Source organism: Ambystoma mexicanum, chromosome 2q (genome assembly GCF_040938575.1).
Source record: "Ambystoma mexicanum isolate Mex_15411 chromosome 2q, UKY_AmexF1_1, whole genome shotgun sequence".
Taxonomy (NCBI): Eukaryota; Metazoa; Chordata; class Amphibia; order Caudata; family Ambystomatidae; genus Ambystoma; species Ambystoma mexicanum.
This window is the reverse complement of record NC_090924.1, coordinates 874,165,402-874,183,830: the sequence shown is the minus strand read 5'-3', so window position 1 is coordinate 874,183,830 and position 18,429 is coordinate 874,165,402. Positions and strand designations below refer to the sequence as shown.

At 46.3% G+C, this 18,429-nt stretch overlaps 1 protein-coding gene across 1 annotated transcript in view; it reads right to left on the bottom strand.

Annotated features, from left to right (window-relative positions):
* Nucleotides 1–18,429, bottom strand: part of MASTL (microtubule associated serine/threonine kinase like) — a 1,019,298-nt gene that overhangs the window by 856,713 nt on the left and 144,156 nt on the right. The window contains exon 2 of the mRNA XM_069648115.1: nt 5,904–6,041. Coding sequence (XP_069504216.1) covers nt 5,904–6,041 — 138 coding nt within the window. The remainder of the gene's footprint in view (nt 1–5,903; nt 6,042–18,429) is intronic.

Sequence of the window (18,429 nt, the reverse complement as noted above, 5' to 3'; positions counted from 1 at the left end):
AGGAGGAGACAATCAAAACTACCTACCATATCATTATGGAATGTCAAGCCCTTAATCATAAACGTCTTCCTTCAGTCGAAAATATAATAGTGCCCCGTCTGAACTTTAAGTGTCCCAAAGGTGGTCTGAAATACTAACAGGCAACAATAGAAAAATGGTAACCACCATGGTACATTTTTGGACTGCCATCTCAGCCGATGAATTAATCTTGACACCTTGAAGAAGAACGCCTCCAATATTTGTTTACATGTATATTTTTATAGAAATTGATTTAGATGTACTAACAAATGTAAGGTTTGCGATATAAACCAAAAACATTTGAAATTTTTTCAAAAACAATAAGTCACTATGCTTAAAGTGTGTCATGTCATATTCTAGAATATACGCATTTCTGATGTTTGTCATTTGTTAAAAAGCCAATAAAATGTTATTTTGTAAAGAAAAGAAAACACGTACATTCTGTAGCAGGGTAGGTTAGCAGAGTAGGTTGGCGGGGCGATGAGGAATACGTGGGAGGAACATCCAATCGAAAGAATGTTACCAGGGGTAATTAACTTGCTCTTCGAATGGATTGTGTCCTCCACGTATTCCTCATCTTTGATAGCCTCCCAAAGCAGTAATGATCTTGGAGGTGGGAAAAGAATGTAGATCTGCCTTTAGCAGTTATCATGGACTGAGTGCAAAACAGCTTCCCCGAAAGCTCCCTCTTGATTAGAAGAAGTGTCCAGGGAGTAATGTTTTACAAAGGTGTGTATGGTAGACCATGTGGCTGCCGCACAAATGTCTCTAATAGGTACTCCTCTCTGGAGAGCCGAAGTAGTACAAACGTTTTGGTGAGTGAACTCATTCTTACCAAAGTTCTCCCTAAAGAGTCATTTTTTTAAAGTCTTTTCATATAAATCTATTACATTGTTATGATGCACTGGTCACTTTAAATGATTTAATGAATGTATTTTTACACTGTAAATTAAATAAAAAAATCAATTTTACATTCTTTTGTCCCATGTAGATTGAATATGCTGGAATAAATTGTAATTAAGTTACAGTGGGTGAGCTATCAGTTCCACCCCAATTTCGGTTGATTCGATATATATTTGTTGTAAACAGTGTAGTATTGTGTCTTTTTGTGGTTTCTTATGTTAGTTTGGGTGCAATCCCTCAACCCTTAATCACCGTAGGTCTCTTGAGTCATATGTGAGCGGAAGAAGCAGCCATGCCCCTGGTTGACTGAGCTCTTAGACCCTCTGGGGGATCTTTACAAGCCAGTTTATAGCATTCTTGGATAGCCAGAATAATCCATCTGGATAAAGTCCGTTTTGTTATTGCTCCCCAATTTATGACCTGTATATCCGAAGAATAATTGATCATTCTGTTGAATTTTTGACATTCGCTAGATCTAAAAAAGGAGAGTCCTCCTAGGGTCTAGTCTATGTAACCTCTCCTCCTCATCTCCAGGATGAGGAGGGGGATAGAAAGTTGGTAAAACTATCTTTTGGGACAAATGGAAGTCTGACACTATTTTTTGGCAGAAACAAAAGGTCTTACTTTCAGAATAACATTGTTATGGAAGACCGTATATGGAGGTTTACAAGACAGAGCTTGCAATTCGCTCACCCTGCAGGCAGATGTGATTGCGACTAGCAAAACTGTTTTTAGTGTTAAATGTCTTAATGGACATGAATGCATCGGTTCAAATAGGATGCAAGTTAAGAATTTTAATACAAGATTTAAATCACAAACAGGGACCTGAAGGAGTAGGAGGAAACACATTAGTTAGTCCTTTAAGAAACTGAATGATTAAAAGGGATTTTAAAGTATGAGGTTTCCTCTGATGAGCGCTTGAAAATCTGAAGCGCTGCCAGATCACCCTTTATCGTTGTGATCTGGAGCCCCAGATTTGCTAAGTGAAGTAGAAAAGAGAACAATATGGGTCGATCTCACTGAAATGGATCTACATTCTTATCCCTACACCAGCTGCTGAACTTGTTCCAACCACAGCGGTATAAGCATTTTGTTGCTGGCCTTCAGTCAGAAAGCAAAATATCCATTACATCTTCTCGGACTTTCCAATCCTTGTACCACAGTCTCAGAAACAATGCGTGAAGGCTGAGTGTTTTGACCTCTGGATGGAGGACCTGACCCTCCTCTCACGAGAGAAGGTCCTCTCTTTGTGGAAGACTTAGAGGGCAGATGGACATATCCAGAAGGTCCAGGTACCACGTCCTTCTGGCCCAATCCGGGGCAATTAGGATCATAGATTTCCTGAAATTTCTCAACCACCTGAACACGTCAGGAATGACCGCAACTGGAGGAAACGCATACAGAAGTGTAAACTCCCAGTTGTCCACAAACGCGTCTCCTAGAGCTCCTCTTGGGGGTATTCCCAAGGGCAGAATAGCTTGCATTTCCGGTTGCAAACAGATCCACTCGAGGGGTTTCCCAAAGGGTGAAGATCTCTTTAAGGACATCCTGAGCTAGTTCCCACTTGTGGGAGACTGCTCTGCCTGCTCAGAGCATCCGCTGCTGTGTTCTTCTCTACGGCTAGGTGAACTGCTGATCGAGAGATTCCTTCTTGAATTGCCCAGAACCAGAGCTGCATTGCTGCTCTGCACAGTGGTAGTGACCCTACACCTCTCTTGGTGAGGTAGTACATGGCCACTGTGTTGTCAGTCATAATAACAACATTCTTTCCCTGTACAGAGGGTAGAAAGGCCTTCAGCGCTAGTATGATTGCCTTCAGCTCCAAAAGATTGATATATAGTTTGGAATCCGATGGGGACCAATGACCGCTGAATGTCAGATCGTTGGTATGGGCTCCCCACACCGTGAGTGAGGCGTCTGTCACTACAGTTATCTCTCGCCATGGTGGTCGTCAAAAGGGTTCTCCCTTCAGAATTTTGTCCTTGCAGGCCCACCACAGAAGGTCCTGTGTGACTCTGCTCGGAACCTGACTGAGGTCTGACATTGTGCCTGTAATTGGGACCATTGAGTCCCGAGAGCCCATTGGAGATCTCTCACTCTCAGGCGAGCGTCTGGCACCAAGAAAATGCAGGATATAAAAAAATAAAAAATGGAATGCCGGAAGACTCTGGGCACTCTGAAATTTGGAGACCATCTGCAGAATGTGTTGAGCCCTCACCTCGGGTGGCGAGGCTTTTCACAAGGAGGTATCCAGGACTGCTCTGATAAATTGGGAGTCTTCAAGATGGTATCCTATTTGACTTCTTGAAATTGAGGGAGAAGCCCAGTTTGTGGAGAAAGTGTCAAGTTGTGCTGAGATGTTCCAGGGTCTGTTCAGGAGAACAAGCCCTTATCAGTCAATCGTCTAGGTAGGGGTAGACATGAAACTCCCCCTCTCCTGAGACTTGCTGCCACCACCGCCATCAATTTGGTAAAAACCCTCAGGGCGGAGGTCAGCCCGAATGGCAGAACTCGAAACATAAAATGAGAAACGCCAACTGCGAACCTCATTTACTTTCTGTGTTTGTGATGGAGACACATGAAAGCAGCATCCTGAAGGTTCAATTACACTATCCAGTCTTGGAGTTGGAGGGGCTGAAGGGTCTGAGAAAGGGTAACCATCTTGAACTTGTCCTTCCGGAGGAACTTGCTCAGGTTTCTTAAGTCCAAGATGGGTCTCAATCCTCCATCATTTTTTAGAATTACAAAGTACGGGGAGTACCAACCCTTCTTCCTCTCCGCTACAGTTACTGGTTCTATAGCAGGGTTAAGATTTCCTGCATAAGGAGTGGATCCTGAACTTTGAAAGAGCTGTCCCCCGGTGGATGACTCAAGGCTTTTTTAGAAAGCGAAGTAATGCCTTGCCATTCTTGCAGATGTAGTGAGAGTCTGCCTCCCACTGGGGTCTTGTGAACTAAGACCTCAAAGGTTTTAAGGCAGCTCGAGTAGTGGCCGATGGTAAAGCAACCGCTGTCTGGGAGATTCTAGTACCTCTTCCCCATCCACCACAGGGAATCTTTTCTGACCTCTTTGATTGGACAGCCCTCTCCCCCTTCAACTGAGGAGTAAAAGCGAAAGGACCTACCCCTGCAAGGTGTGCCGGTGGGGCGGTTTTGTGTCTGTCCAATAGCAGCACCAAGGGACTTTGCTGCCACTTTAGAGGTCTGCAATTTCTCCAGGCTCTTGTCAGTCTTGCTATCAAATAATGTGTGCCATCAAAGGGCATGTTCAGCAATCTGGAGCAAAACCGGACTTTAAGTAATTGGGGTCACTACTGGACGCGCTCTATTTTGATGTTAATTTTTTTATTCACTACCGGAATCAATTCTTGGGTCTCCCAATTTGTACTCTCTCTCCTGTGCAAATGCACATGAAAAGGAAGAATAGGATCCTCCTGGGGTCCCTTATGTAGGACGTCAGTCAGATCATCCAGTTTGTATATTGGTGTTGGTCTTTTCCACCCCATATACACCACCACCCTGGACATTAAATGTCTATAAGACCCTTCAGCATGGTCAGTAGGGTCCGGTCTCCCACACTCTGGGGACGTATCTAGTCCGCTTGCATTTTGCAGGGACTCCTGTATGTTTTTTATCCTCGATTCCTCTGAGATCAAAGGCTCAGGGACCCCAGGTGTTCCATACTGAAGATCAAAAGGTTGTGAATCATCCAAAGAATGATCTGTTCCTCATAAAATCGAAGAAAGTGACACAAAGAAGTCCTTTCTTGGTAATAGTGTATACGCTTTTTCTGTGATCCTCGATGGAGTCGATGGTGGTGCCAAAATGTTGGACACAGTCGACGTCAAGGGCTTCGGCGCTTTCAGCGTCGAGGACCCGCGATAGTCCGATGAGGAGTCTTTCGGTGTTGGTGACATCTTCCTCGAGGAGATTTATCTTTGCCTTCCGGGCCCACGGGCGCACAGATTTTCCCCTTTTCCTTCGAGTTTTTCAACCTGGGCATGGCTTTCATAAGTTTGAAGAGGTCAAGGCTGCATTCTCAAAAGTGTGCATCATTTTTATTCTGAACTTCTCCCACTCAGGTGGAGAGGCTGATTTCGTTGGGCATTTAACCCTTTCCGGGGAGGAACCCGAAGACAGCAACCTATGGAGCCTTTTCCTCGAACATCGTGAAGATGAGTGGTGAGAACCACTGCATGATCTCGATCTCTGTCTTTTTACGACGAGGAGAAATATTTCTCGACTCGTCTGAAGACACTTTTTTCAAAGGGGTCATCGAAGGGGATTTTGACCTACCTGCACTAATTTTCCTCTTCGCTCTTTCAGGGCTTTTGCCATCATCAATAGGCAGTCCTTGCTATTGAAGGTAGCGTGAGAGGACCCGAGGCACCACAGACACACCCGATGGGGTCTGTAAGGGACATCTTCCCCCCACAATCTTGGCACTTCTTAAACCCTGATCTCGGAGTCGAAGACGCCGATGATGATGCCATTTTCAAGAATTTTACTGGAAGATTCTAAATAGGGAACCGAAGCGTATCATATCCGAAGCGTTAAGTTTAGCAAAAAACGGAACTGAAGCCAACGGTCGCAGTGCGCGTTTTATACCATTGATGACATCGACATTGAGAGGGAGGCCTCCGAGGGACATCGAGTCGACCGACAACACGTAGCGCCCTCTGCTGGAAAAAACTACCAAAGCAGCTGAAGCTGGATATGGAAGTATCATAAGATGAGCAATACATGAAAGTATGCAATCCATAAGAAATATATGGTTTTATCAAACTCATTTGTAGAATATTTGTCCATGTTACTTCTTCATACATGGTGAGAAGGAAGATAATGGTATTACAGTGACAACATCCAAAGAGACACATTACAAAGCACACCAATGCAACATGCTTTGGCTACAATTCATGTGAGCGTGTAATAAAATCAATTAAAAAAAAATACAATGCCCATTAGAGTCTATCGTTTACTCACCAGGTAAATATTGTTGGCAGACTGAAGGGAGTAGTACAAGTGAACAATGAAAGGACTCTTGCTGAGTGCCAGGGCATCCCGCTCCGCCTGAACTTGATGAACCATATTTTTATTGATCATTTCTGCTTTCTTCACAACCTGCAAAACAGAGATCACAGTAGACTTGTAGAATTTAGAGTCCAAACCATTTAAAGCTTGAAGACTTATTAGATGCTATTGGGGGAACTCTTCGTGTAATTGTTTATTTGGCAAATGCAACATTGCGCCTTAAGTGGGGGAACACTTCTGATACACACTTGAGTGATTGAGTCACAAGCTATGTGTAGTTGACCCTTTGCTTGCAGAACCAAATGCATCTGTATAATAAACTGTAGACTGTCACACTGCTTACACCGATTATCAGTATTTCTCATGGACCATTTGACACAAAAATGAATTTCCCTTAGGATCCAAGAAGCCAGGCTAAACAAAGCATTGAGCCAATAAAATAACAGCTCCTGCTAGATTCTCAATTTAAGCAGGATGGGAGAATGATTAATGCCACCTAGTGAAGCTAAAATATTGGCATAGTAAATATTAGAGGGCCTTCTGAGGGCTCTTGTCCTAGTTGTCTGTGTCCCCCTTACCTCAAGACTTGTGGCACCACAATGTAGAGACAGGAGGATTTATTTTCCAGCAGTCAGAAAAACAGACCTAAAAGCAAAAAAGGGAAGCCAATTTGTGCATGCGAGGTCCTCTCACGCATTCCACCGACCAGCTTCCTTCCTCAGTGCTTTTCCAATGTGGCAATTCGCCCCCAAAGGCAGACATTGCTACTGATGGGGGATGGAAGAAAGGGAGGGTGGGTTGAATGGAGGAAGGGAAACGTGTACAAGAGTCACTCTAGTGAGTAAAAAAACGTACTGGTAACGCCCCGCCACACCCCTTTTTTGCATCAAAATCATGGGACTGATAATCCAAAAACTTCCCTGGAAAAGAGGGAGACAATAACCAATTATATAGAGAATAATCCGAACTAGTCCTTGAGCATAGCCTGGTCAAACTGTCAGCTCAGCCTCAAGCCAATGTCCAAAAAGAAGCGGGTTCCAAACATGCATGGAGTAGATCATGATTCAGTGCTGCATAGCATTGGAACAACTGAAGACACACAGGCGCTGGCAACATGAGCAGGAATGCCAAACCAAGGAGCCCGGTCCCTCATGGGTAGAATTCAAGAAGGCAAGACAACACCAACCAGCAGGCAACAGAAGGCTTTGCTGATGCTTTACAGAGGGAGGAAGGCCGGCAGGTCACAAAAAGCCCAGCGAAAGAGAAGGACAACTTGACGCACGCCAAACATCTAAGCACCCATTGTGCATGTATTATTTATTTTCAGGGTTTGTAAAGCGTTATGCGTAGCTGGAAGCCCCTTCAGAGGTTCTAAGTGTCTTGGGAAATAAAATTGCCAACAGAATTTTCTAAGTGAGGAGAAAGGCATTATGAACAAACAGCATGAGCAGTTCCAAGGGCAATTGATGGTTGTTTGCTGGAAGGTTTTGAATCGGTCATGCTTGTTCCCACCCATATAATGGCTGTCCAACTCTAACTGCTAGGTCACATCCCTTCTGCCAAAAACTATGCCTTAATGACCCTGAAACATGTTTGAGGTCGCTTGATACCTTGTGCAGAAGAGATGCGACATAGCACTTCGAAAAAATACTGAAATTCTTTGGGGGGTGGAACCAGGCCGATTTGCGTATGGTCGTTCCCCATGTGTAATGGCATTGCATGCTGAAAAATGATGGACTAGAGGGTTGCCTACACGTTGGGATTCATTCAAAACCTTCCAGTGATCACCTTTCAATTTAGCTATGGGGTGTTCCAAGGCAGAGGACAGACTTTGATCTGGTCACTAACTAAAGAGGGATCATTCATTTTCAGCGCATAACATATGGTCTACTGAGTTCGTGGATTACTAGCATTGATGAGTGATAGCATTGATGGGGGCTGTTGACATTTGTTCTGGCTAATATTTTGCAACTTCTGTTCTAAACCCAACTGTCTTGGTGGAGCTGTGACAAATTGACTTCTACCCTGAAGGAGCACAAGGATGAGTAGAGGTTAAACCACTTACTCAGCCATCACACTTCTGCAAAGTGCAGGACATTTCGGAGTAGGTAAGACATTAAGGAAATTGGAAAGAAATGTCTGGCGGGATACAATGAGGAAGGACGTAAGAGTGTACTTTAAATGCTGTGGCATATGTGCTCGCTAGTATCCTTGGGAATGCTTTTTATATCCCTGCGAGTAGTGGAATGATGTCCAATAAGTTCTGGAGCAACTGGCTTTTGCGGAGTAATTCGATCTTCCTGCTGCACCTTGAAAGGTTGGATCTGTGGAGTAGTAAGTGACCCCACAGTGTCCGTGTCAGTTTTTATTGTTTTAGTGCCTCATCCATCTTGGGGCCAAACAAGTTTTCACTTTCGAAGGGCATGTTCAGGCCCTTATGTTGTACAACCGGCCTGAAGTCAGTGCAGCGTAGCCATCCCTGCCAATGTAATACCACTCCATTATTAATTTGTTTGAAACCGGTCTCGGCCAAATCTACTACGATACTGATGTTGTGGTACGTGCCCTCCACACCTTTTAGGATGGCTATGGCTTCAGCATGCTTTTCCTCTGATAAGTGCTCCAGACGTGGTGCTAACCGGTGCCACATTTCCCGGTCATACATGGATGTACTCACCAATGTGATGGCCGCCTTTACTGAAGTAGCTCCTATGGGGGAGCGCCTTCTTTCCCAGTATCTTCCGGCGGCACTGTACACCTAGGCGCCTGAGGGCGGCTTTCCCGGTAGCTGCTGCAGACACCACCGACTCCGGCGAAGGGTGCAACCTGAAACACTTAGGTGTGGTGTCTGGCGCATAGAATCTGTTCTGCCCTTGAAAGCTGGTTCTGTGAATGGGTGTTTCGTTATAAGCAGTCCCTGCTCCCATACATGGTCGAGGATCAGGAACGATACAACAGACTTTTTCTGCTCGAGCATGTGCTCAAAAAGAAAAATGTTTTGCCATTGGTGGGTATAAGGCCAAATTCTTGGCATGCCACCATTATTGTGTGGAATGCTCCAATTTCGTCAGGTGGGACGGTTTTTTGGGCTCGTCAACCGGGTCGTCCATCTGGTCATCATCTGTGTTCCATTGGCTCTCTTAAGGCAGGGACCCTCTAGTGGTTGTAGATACTGCATCCCATGGCTCTTGACGTCTGTCCTTGTCAGCGAGTTCCCCTTCCTCTTGGTCTGCTCGGCTGCATGCCATTACAAGCAGACATAAGCGCTTCCCGGAGTTCGACTTCTGTGGGAATTGACTGTGCGGGGAAAATTACCAGTCGCTATGCTTCCTGGCCACCTTGCATGGCGGAGAGTCCGTTTTCTGTGATTCCATCCGTGACCTGACTGGCCCCGCAGACCTTGCTGTAGGGGTGACTCCTTGCGCCGCTGTTTTGATGTGGTAGGGGCCTGGGTGCCTGTTGGGAGACGGTATCCAGCTGGGTTAACAGATTTTGAAGTGTGGGTAACAACTATAGTGAGTAGCGTTTGAGGATTCAATAGAGGCTCTTGTGGTTGCGCTTGAAGGAGAGGTCTCTGTGGATCCCTGGGACTCAGCCGTTGCTTTTGCTAGTAGAGGCACGGTGACCTCAATGGAGGGGCCGGAAGACGTGATGTGCTCTCCATTATCAAAGACTCTGGTGATGGTCTATGAAGTGCCTCAAATTCAGAGTCTGCCTCGTTCTGTACAATCTCTTCAGGCATGACCTGAGAATACGTCATAGGGGAGATCGGAGTTGTGATTGATTGGGGTTGTACCCCGCTCTGTTCCCCGAGTGATGCTGCAGCACCTGGAGTACTGGTGCAGTGGCGTGGGCCTGTGCGCTCCCATTTAACTGTGTTGGCAGGCTTCTGTTGTCCCCCAACGGCCTGTCAATGTTGGTGGTGGCCAGCTTTTGCAGTTCTTGGCTTTGCCTGTCCGTCGCCAAGCGTTTTTCTTAAGTCGTCGGCTAGCTTTGTTTGGGTGCACCTTTGTCTTTTTTAGACAAGTTATTTTCCGTAGCCGAGTGTTTGCTTGTTGGTGAACGTCTATCCCTCAACAACTGCCTGCTCATGGACGAGGGTCTGTCCGTTGTCAAGCTGCAGTGCGTGGACAAGAGCTCGTCAGTCGCCCAGCCCTTGCCTGTCGACAAGTGTTTCTCTGTCGACGAGGGTAAGCTTTTTGCTGCAAATACGCTTGCGGACGAGCTGTTCAGTCATCGACCAACCCTCCATTGACGGCTTTGCTTTCAACTACGGTTCCTCATTCGCCGTCAGTGAATGAGCCGTCGACTAGTGTGCGTGCATAGTCAATGAGGGTGTGTGATCTGTCAACGACGGCGCTGGCCGATCCCCTGCCGTCTTTTATTGAGGACAGCGGTGCCTGGGCTTTTGAAACGCTTCACTTAATGATCAGTTTTGGTGCTCAAGGGGGCCTTTCTTCTGATTTTGACCTATTTGGGGTAGGATCCCTCTTTTCCGAGCGTCTATGGCCCACAGGGCTTCTAGAACACTCTGCTTCCGAAGGAGGGTGGTGGCTTTCATTCATTTAACAGACAAGGCGTCTATGCCTATCTTTCAGTGTTTTTACACTAAAACCCTTGCAAATTCTACAGTCCTCTGCAGAGTAATGAGGGTGTAAGCAATAAATACATTCTGCATGTTTATCCTCTCAAAGGTTCTTTTAGGCCACAAGTGGCAAAGGCTTTAAATGGGGATTTCTTCCCCTCCATTCTTTCCCCACTTATCTGACTAGATGAAAAGATCCTGTGGAGTTATTTTTTCCGCAGTTGAAGTTGTGACGATTTCTCAGAGGAGAACCAACACAATGACTCCTTGCAGGATGACATGGAGTTAGAATGTGAAGGAAGGAACTACGCATTCTACATCCCACCGACCACTTCAGCCGAGGGGCAGCGTTCGGACCAACGGAGAACCCGCCCCACACGACTTACCCGCCGCCAGGAGGGACGCCCACAGACCAACACAACGCCCCCGGGCCAGAAAACCAGGACCCGACGGAGAGATCCACCCAAACCACCGGCCCGACCCGGGTGGCGCACTTGCGAGGCCTACAAGCCGCAGACGAGGAGGCGGCTGAGTTAAGGCCCGAAGACACGGCTGCTCCGGCAAGCCCCCCCAAGCGCCACCTCCTCCACCCACACCCCCAGCGGCCCGATCGACGTCCCTGCCAGAGGAAACCGCGCAGGGAGAGCCCCCACCAACGGAACAGCACCCACAAGCCTCTCCTTGAGATTCTCCATTGTCGCTGGAGCCCGGGGGCACGACAGCCCCTCCGATACCATCTTCAGGGGACGGGCAACACAACCGACGAGGAATCCGCCGCATCGGAGGGGGGGGCGAGCTTCCCCTACCAGAGTAATAATAAACAATAATAATAATAATAATAAACAAAGCCCGCACCGCAACCGGGAGCCCAGATGTCACAGACAAGAGGGAAGCAAAAACAGGCAACCCCCTCGTCCCACACGCAGAAACAGGATCAGAACCTGGTCCACCTCTGGGGGGGGGGGGGAGACAAAGGGAACCCAGACAAGGCCAGAGCGCACAAACCATCGGGAGGCCCCCAGGGAGTGGACGCTCCCCACGCCAAGATGGCCACGCAGGAAGACCTAAAACCGTGGTTCAGGGAGTTCCAGCTGCAATTTATGGACTTTATGAACTCGCCATGAAGAACGAATCTAAATCAGCGCTCAAGGAACAAAGAACAGAAGTTGATGGACTGGGTGAAAGAACGGATACCCTAGAGAAAGTAGTACAGAACATCGAGGAAGAAACGCAACAAATGGCAGAACTGCAGGAACATCTGGCCCGTCAGACGCATAATCTAGAGGTCCAATGTCAAGATTTAGAAAATAGATCGCAAAGGTCCAACATCAGGATCAAAAACATGCCAGAGTCGGTTGAGGATAAAGATCTTAAATCAGCCGTGCAACAAGTCTTCCTAGACATCCTCGACCTGCAGGAGGAAGAAGAAATCCAGATAGATCGAATACACAGGGTGGGCCCATGGAGAACGATGACCCAAGGTAAACGCCCAAGGGATGTCCTTGTGGCCCTCACGAGATATGCACAGAAGGAGCAAATCCTTCGGAAGGCCAGGGCAATGGACCATATCCGAATGAATGGAGAGGAGGTACATTTCTATCAGGACATTGCACTATCAACGCTCCAGAAAAGAAGGGACATGGCCCAAATTACAAAAGAACTTACTACACGTCAAATTAAATACAAGTGGACATTTCCATTTGGACTCCTATTCACCTGGGACGGCGCGCAAAAAAGGATAACCACAAAAGAGGAAGGTTTGACCATATTAAATCTACATGAGGAGGACGACGATGTCTCCCCACAAGCAAGCGGCACGGTCCCATATGCAAGGAAGAGCCGGGGGGAATGGAAAACGATAAACAAAAGGGTGCGGCGCCCCAGCAAAAGGAAATGAAGACTGACTGAGGGCAGGAATGGTGAGCCAGAAGCTTGACAAGGTGGTGCGCAAGGAGCCAACAAGATGACTGCAGGAAAAGCGAGTCTGATATAACAGGTGCCGGGAGGGGAGGAAGACCTGGGAGCACAGAAGTCATGTGGAAGGGTTTAGGAACCCCTTCAAAGTTGTCCATGAGAGTGTTAGAGGGTATGAAGCACAAGGCGACACGCCTGAGCGTTAATAGGAAATCATGCCATCCTTAGGGTTGTTGGGGGAGGGAAGAGGGAAAGGCGCCTGTTGGGGATAGCGCAAGTTTTGGGGGGGGGGGGGAACGCTGGGGACAGGGGACAAACCGAGCATAACTCAAAAACAGAAAAAGTGAGAAACGAGCATAAGACATGCCAGATAGCCCATAAATACCAATGGCAATAAAGATCTTGACACATAACGTCAGAGGCCTCAATTACCCCATTAAGTGTAAAAAAGTGGAACATTCCATCAGGCAAGGTGCATACGATATCGTAATGCTTCAGGAAACACACATTAGACAGTGGGATAAGCAAAAGGTGCGGCTCAAGGGCTTCAATCAAATATATCAGGCGAATGCACAGGATAAAAAAGCTGGGGTACTGATAGCGCTCAAAGATTCCCTACATGCACAGGTAAACTCGTCTTGGAGAGACAAACAGGCAAGATGCCTAATAATAAAATTAACAATCGAAGGCAGGCCCCTCACCTTGGCCACAGTATACGCTCCCAACACGGGTCAGGAGAATTTTCTGAGGGATTGCCTGAATAGAATAGAACAGCAAGCGGTTGGGGACATCATACTGCGGGGGGGACTTAAACATGGCGTGGGACCCCTCCCTAGACAGATTTGGACCCAGACAACGTGATCAAGGGACCCCATCCAAAAACTTAAAACAGAAATTCACGAACCTAGGACTGACAGACGCATGGAGGAATGGCAACCCCCAACAGAAAACCTTCTCCTATTATTCGCACGTACATAATACTGCTTCGAGAATAGACTACCTATGGGTATCAGCGGGGCTCCTGGGCAGGGTAAAACAGATCGAGATGGAACCCATCACACTCTGACCACGGTCCGCTGTGGGCAGATATTATCTGGCCAAGACATGGCCACCGCTTATGGAACTGGCGCCTTCCAGAGGACATCATTAGAGACCCGGTGATGAGTCAGACGCTAAGAGAACACATCATAGAATACTGGGCCATTAACAATCTCCCCGGTACAAATATGGATACTTTATGGGACGCCCACAAGGCGGTCATTAGGGGACATCTCATAGCGCTTAAAACATAGAAAGAGAAGACGCACCACCAGTGGAAAAAAGAATTAGAAGAGAAAATTAGGGCGATACAAACAGAAATGATTCAGGCGCCCACCAGAAAACTCATACGCACTATGAGACAGGTTCAGGGGCAATTGGAAACACTCAGAACGAAAAAAGCAGAAAGGGCACTTCTCTACACAAAACACTGGTACTATGTAAAGGCAAACAAAGCAGACAGACTCCTGGCAAGACAGCTGAGGGGGAAACAGCAGGCCCAGACAATACGAGCAATGAAAGAAGAATCAGGCAAACTTAGAACACAGACAGAAGAAATAGGAACGATACTAGGCAGATACTACCAAAAATTGTACTCTTCCGACCACCCAAAGGAGGACCTGCAGGAAGCCTTTTTGGCCGGGGTTCACCTCCCTGGATTGACGGAAGACGATAGACAGGCCTTGGATAGCGACATCACCACAGAAGAAGTACATGCAGCAATACAGTCCCTTCCGAAAGACAAAGCCCCGGGTCGGGACGGGTACACCGCCATATACTACAAGACATATAGGGATATCCTCGCCCCGATACTCACATCCTTGTACAATAAATTTAGGGAGAAGGGGGATCTGACACGATCCATGAACGAGGCAAAAGTGCTGGTCTTTCATAAAAAGGGAAAAGAAGAGCAACTCCCTACCTCCTACCGCCCTATAGCTTTAATCAACCTGGATGCTAAACTGTACACGAAGATCTTAGCGACCAGACTGGCCTGAGTACTTCCCAGATTAATCCACCAAGACCAGTCAGGATTTGTTCCAAACCGCCAGACACACGATAACATCAGAAGGGTCCTACACCTAGTAGAAAAGATATGCATAAAACAAACCCCTGCAGCACTGGTAGCCCTAGGGTTCTGCAAAAGATGGGAATGGGCAAGGGGTTTATAGATAACGTCAGGGCCAACTACAACTCCCCGTCCATAACAATAGCGGTGAATGGAGGGCTATCAGACATAGTGTACCTAGGAAGAGGGACGAGGCAAGGGTGCCCGCTCTCCCCCCTCCTATATGCTATCTACTTGGAACCTCTCTTGGCAAAAATTAGGGATTTGGCGGAGGTGGAGGGAATAGAGATGGCGGGGATGACCCACAAAGCGGTGGCCTATGCGGACGATATGTTGGTGGCCCTAGGAGACCCAGAGAAGTCCCTCCCACACTTAATGGAAACCATAGAACGATTTGGAGAGATTTCAGGGCTGAAAATAAACAGACAAAAATCGGAGGTGTTGATTCTGGCGGGGAATAGAGAAGAAAAAAAAAAATAGACTCAGTGGCCACAGACTGTCAACTGAAAATCGCCACCTCGGGCGTCGGATATCTAGGAATCACCCTCACAGACCACAGACAATTTGTATTCCCACAACTACCCGCAAATCCTAGAAAAAGTTAAAAATGACCTGCTAAAATGGAACCCGTTAGCGATTTCCTGGTGGGGGGAGAATCACAGCAGTGAAAATGACAATCCTCCCCAAACTAATGTATATGTTTCAGGCCCTCCCGATAAAGCCCCTACAGGCCTTCTTCACAGCACTTAGGAAAGCGATTTCCAAATATGTCTGGCAGAACAAGACCCCAAGAATTTCGGACGTGGTATTGACAGCTCATAGGAAGGAGGGGGGATGTGCCATGCCACACTTCAAAAAATACTACGAAGTGGCCCAGCTGTGGGTCATGAGGGATTGGATATCGGAACAGGGGGAGAAAATCTGGCAGAGGCAGGATCGGGCGGTAACGACAACATCCACCAGGCACATGCTATGGATCAATAAAAGATTCCGACATGCAAACACCCACATTAGCGAAATAATGAAAACGGCACTGGGGGTATGGGACGCCGCCACGACAAACAAAACCTTGACCAAGGATCCCGCCCCGTTCATGCCAATATTTGGAAACCCCGAATTCCCCCCGGGGATGGACAGGGGAGCTTTTCGCAAGTGGGAGGAAGGGGGGGGTGCAAGATGGTGGGAGATATGCAACAGAATCAACAGATCAGATCCTTCGAGGTTTGCAAAACTCTTGAATCTGACACCAAAAGACAGATATAAATATGATCAGATACATCATTGGCTGAACACTCCCCGAATAAAGGAAGCATTGACCAGGGACCTGACCCCCTTTGAGAACTACATCATGACGCACTCTGGATCCCGAAAATTTGTTTCCAACACTTACAAATGTATTAATGCACAGAAGGAACCTACCAGATGGCTCTACATGAAGAAATGGGAGAAAACCCTGGGCTAAGCACTCTCCAAAGAAAGGTGGGAATACTTGTGGGGCTTGATGCAAAAAATGACAAGAGCCATTCAAACGAGAGAAATGTGGGTGAAGATGATGGTGCAATGGCACTATACACCAGAGAAACTGAACAAAATGTATGCTACCTCCCCGAATATCTGTTGGAGGAAGTGTGGCGGGCTGGGAGATTGGAAACATATCTGGTGGGACTGCCCGAGGGTAAGACCATACTGGGGAAAGATAAAGAATCAAATGAGGGGAATGTTCCAGGGAACAGAACACCTGGGAGAAGAAATATGGCTAGGGGGCTTTTGGGATCCAAAAGCCAAAACGCTAACTACCCCGCAGAAAAGGAACTTTATGGGCATAATAGGTGCATGGTTGGAAATTGCAAGGAACTGGAAACACGAATCCCCACCACTGGTCGTTGATTGGACACGAAGGGTCTGGTCACACCTGGCTCTAGAACTAATAACGTATAACATCCAAGGAGATCATGGGAGATTCTGAGAGGACTGGGGAAGTGTATTGGAATTCCTTCAAAAAGAATATAAAGAACAATGGTGCCCACACAATATAAGACTATTGGACTTATTCACGTGAACGAGGAAAAGATCTCCGACATAAAACATACACAGACTGAGTTATGCAGGTTTGGGGGGGGGATTTCTTTGTTTTCTTTGAATGAAGTTTGAACCTTGTAAGGTATAACACTGTGCCAATAGAAACTTAATAAAAACATGTTTAAAAAAAAAGGAAGGCAGGCTTTCACTGGCCGGAATAGGAACTTCATCTCCAGCATACGTATATGGAAAAGTAGGTGCTCCAACAACCGCAGATCGTGCAGGTAGAGCAAGCCTAGCATAGCTCCCCAGGCATACCCCGGCGAGTCAGTGGTCTGAGAATGTGTTTGTTCCTAAGGAGTGAAAACAAGCCCACGACCAAAATGTTGGAATCTTCAGTCAAAAACTGACAGAACATCCTGGATGATGAGCATGGTAAACAAGGGGAGGCTTTCTCTAGACACTAGGACACCAAATACACCTGCATTGAGAGTGGGCATTTGGGACCACCTGAATGCAGGACGCCATGTGTCCCAGAACCCTTTAGACCTACAATGCTGAAGTCACTACAAGCGGAGAAGCGGCAAAGACTGAATACAAGGGCAAAACCCGGTTCTCAGAGGAACAAACAATTGGGCTGCATCCCAGATATTGCTAATAAGGAAGATCCTTCATGAAGGAACCACTTTGGCAGGTTTACTGGATGATGTGAGGGGCCAGAAATGAAAGGCGGACACAAAGTTGTAATGTTTCAACATTAGACATTTTATTAAAGTAAAAGGGTTTGGATAAAGGACTTTCTGTCCCTATCCTAAAGAGTTTCCCTACCTATGAAATCAACTAAAGATTAGTCTGTGTTCCATCGTCAAAATAGGCAAACTGTTCTTGTGTCCAAAATCTATCCCCTCACACTAAGAATGAACAACAAAATGTGCTGGGTAAATGTCTGTCTGTTTTAAAATCAGTTAAAAGTGTACAAAAACCAAATGTATAAATTCAACAAAACGATCCTTGTATCGAGGGGTGGTTCCTTCCACTGAACTGTTTCAGGTAGAATATAGAAAGTGTTCAGACAATAGTTCCTTAAGAGTGGTAGAACAAGTCTTTCACATTACACTTCCTTAAGATGATGAAACATTTATTTTCCAAACAATTAAGATTTTGAAGGATGGCAAAAGTATCTCTTGGCAACTTAAGAAAGGATACTTTAATACTTTCTTTGGGATGATGAAATTGTATTTTCCAAATAACTTACAACAAAGATGGTCTTCTGGTATACTCTCCTGCCAGGAATCCTTTTAAAAAAAGTCTCTTTTTAACAACTTTATAGGGATTACCTGGTATACTCCGCTGCCAGGAATCCCCCTTCTCAGCTTGGAAGATCCCCAGGTATACTCTCCTGTACGATATCTCCACTTCCCCAAAGGTGTACTGCCTAATGCCCTCTTCCACTAGGTCTTCTGACAATCTTTGTTCTCTTGGTATCTTAAAGTAAAACTTCCTTCACCGTCTATTCTCTATTGGCTCCAGTTATCACTTGTTCCAACTTCCCCCATATTGGCATCCCTTATACGAAGGCTTGTTCAAGTTTTGATTGCTATTTTCATTGTTATCATTCATTGGCTTGTAGCAATTCTTCATTCAATCTCCCCTATATTGACTTTCCATTTGTGAAGATTTGTACAGTTCTTGACTTTCAAGTACTTTGTTACAGTTCATTTTCTCATGAAAACATTTACTCCAACTTTCTACATATTGACGTCTCATATTTCGAAACTCGGGTAAATTCAATCTTTGAATATCTCTTGTTTGATGTTTAAAGTGATTTCCTGATTGTTCATTCGCCTGTCGGC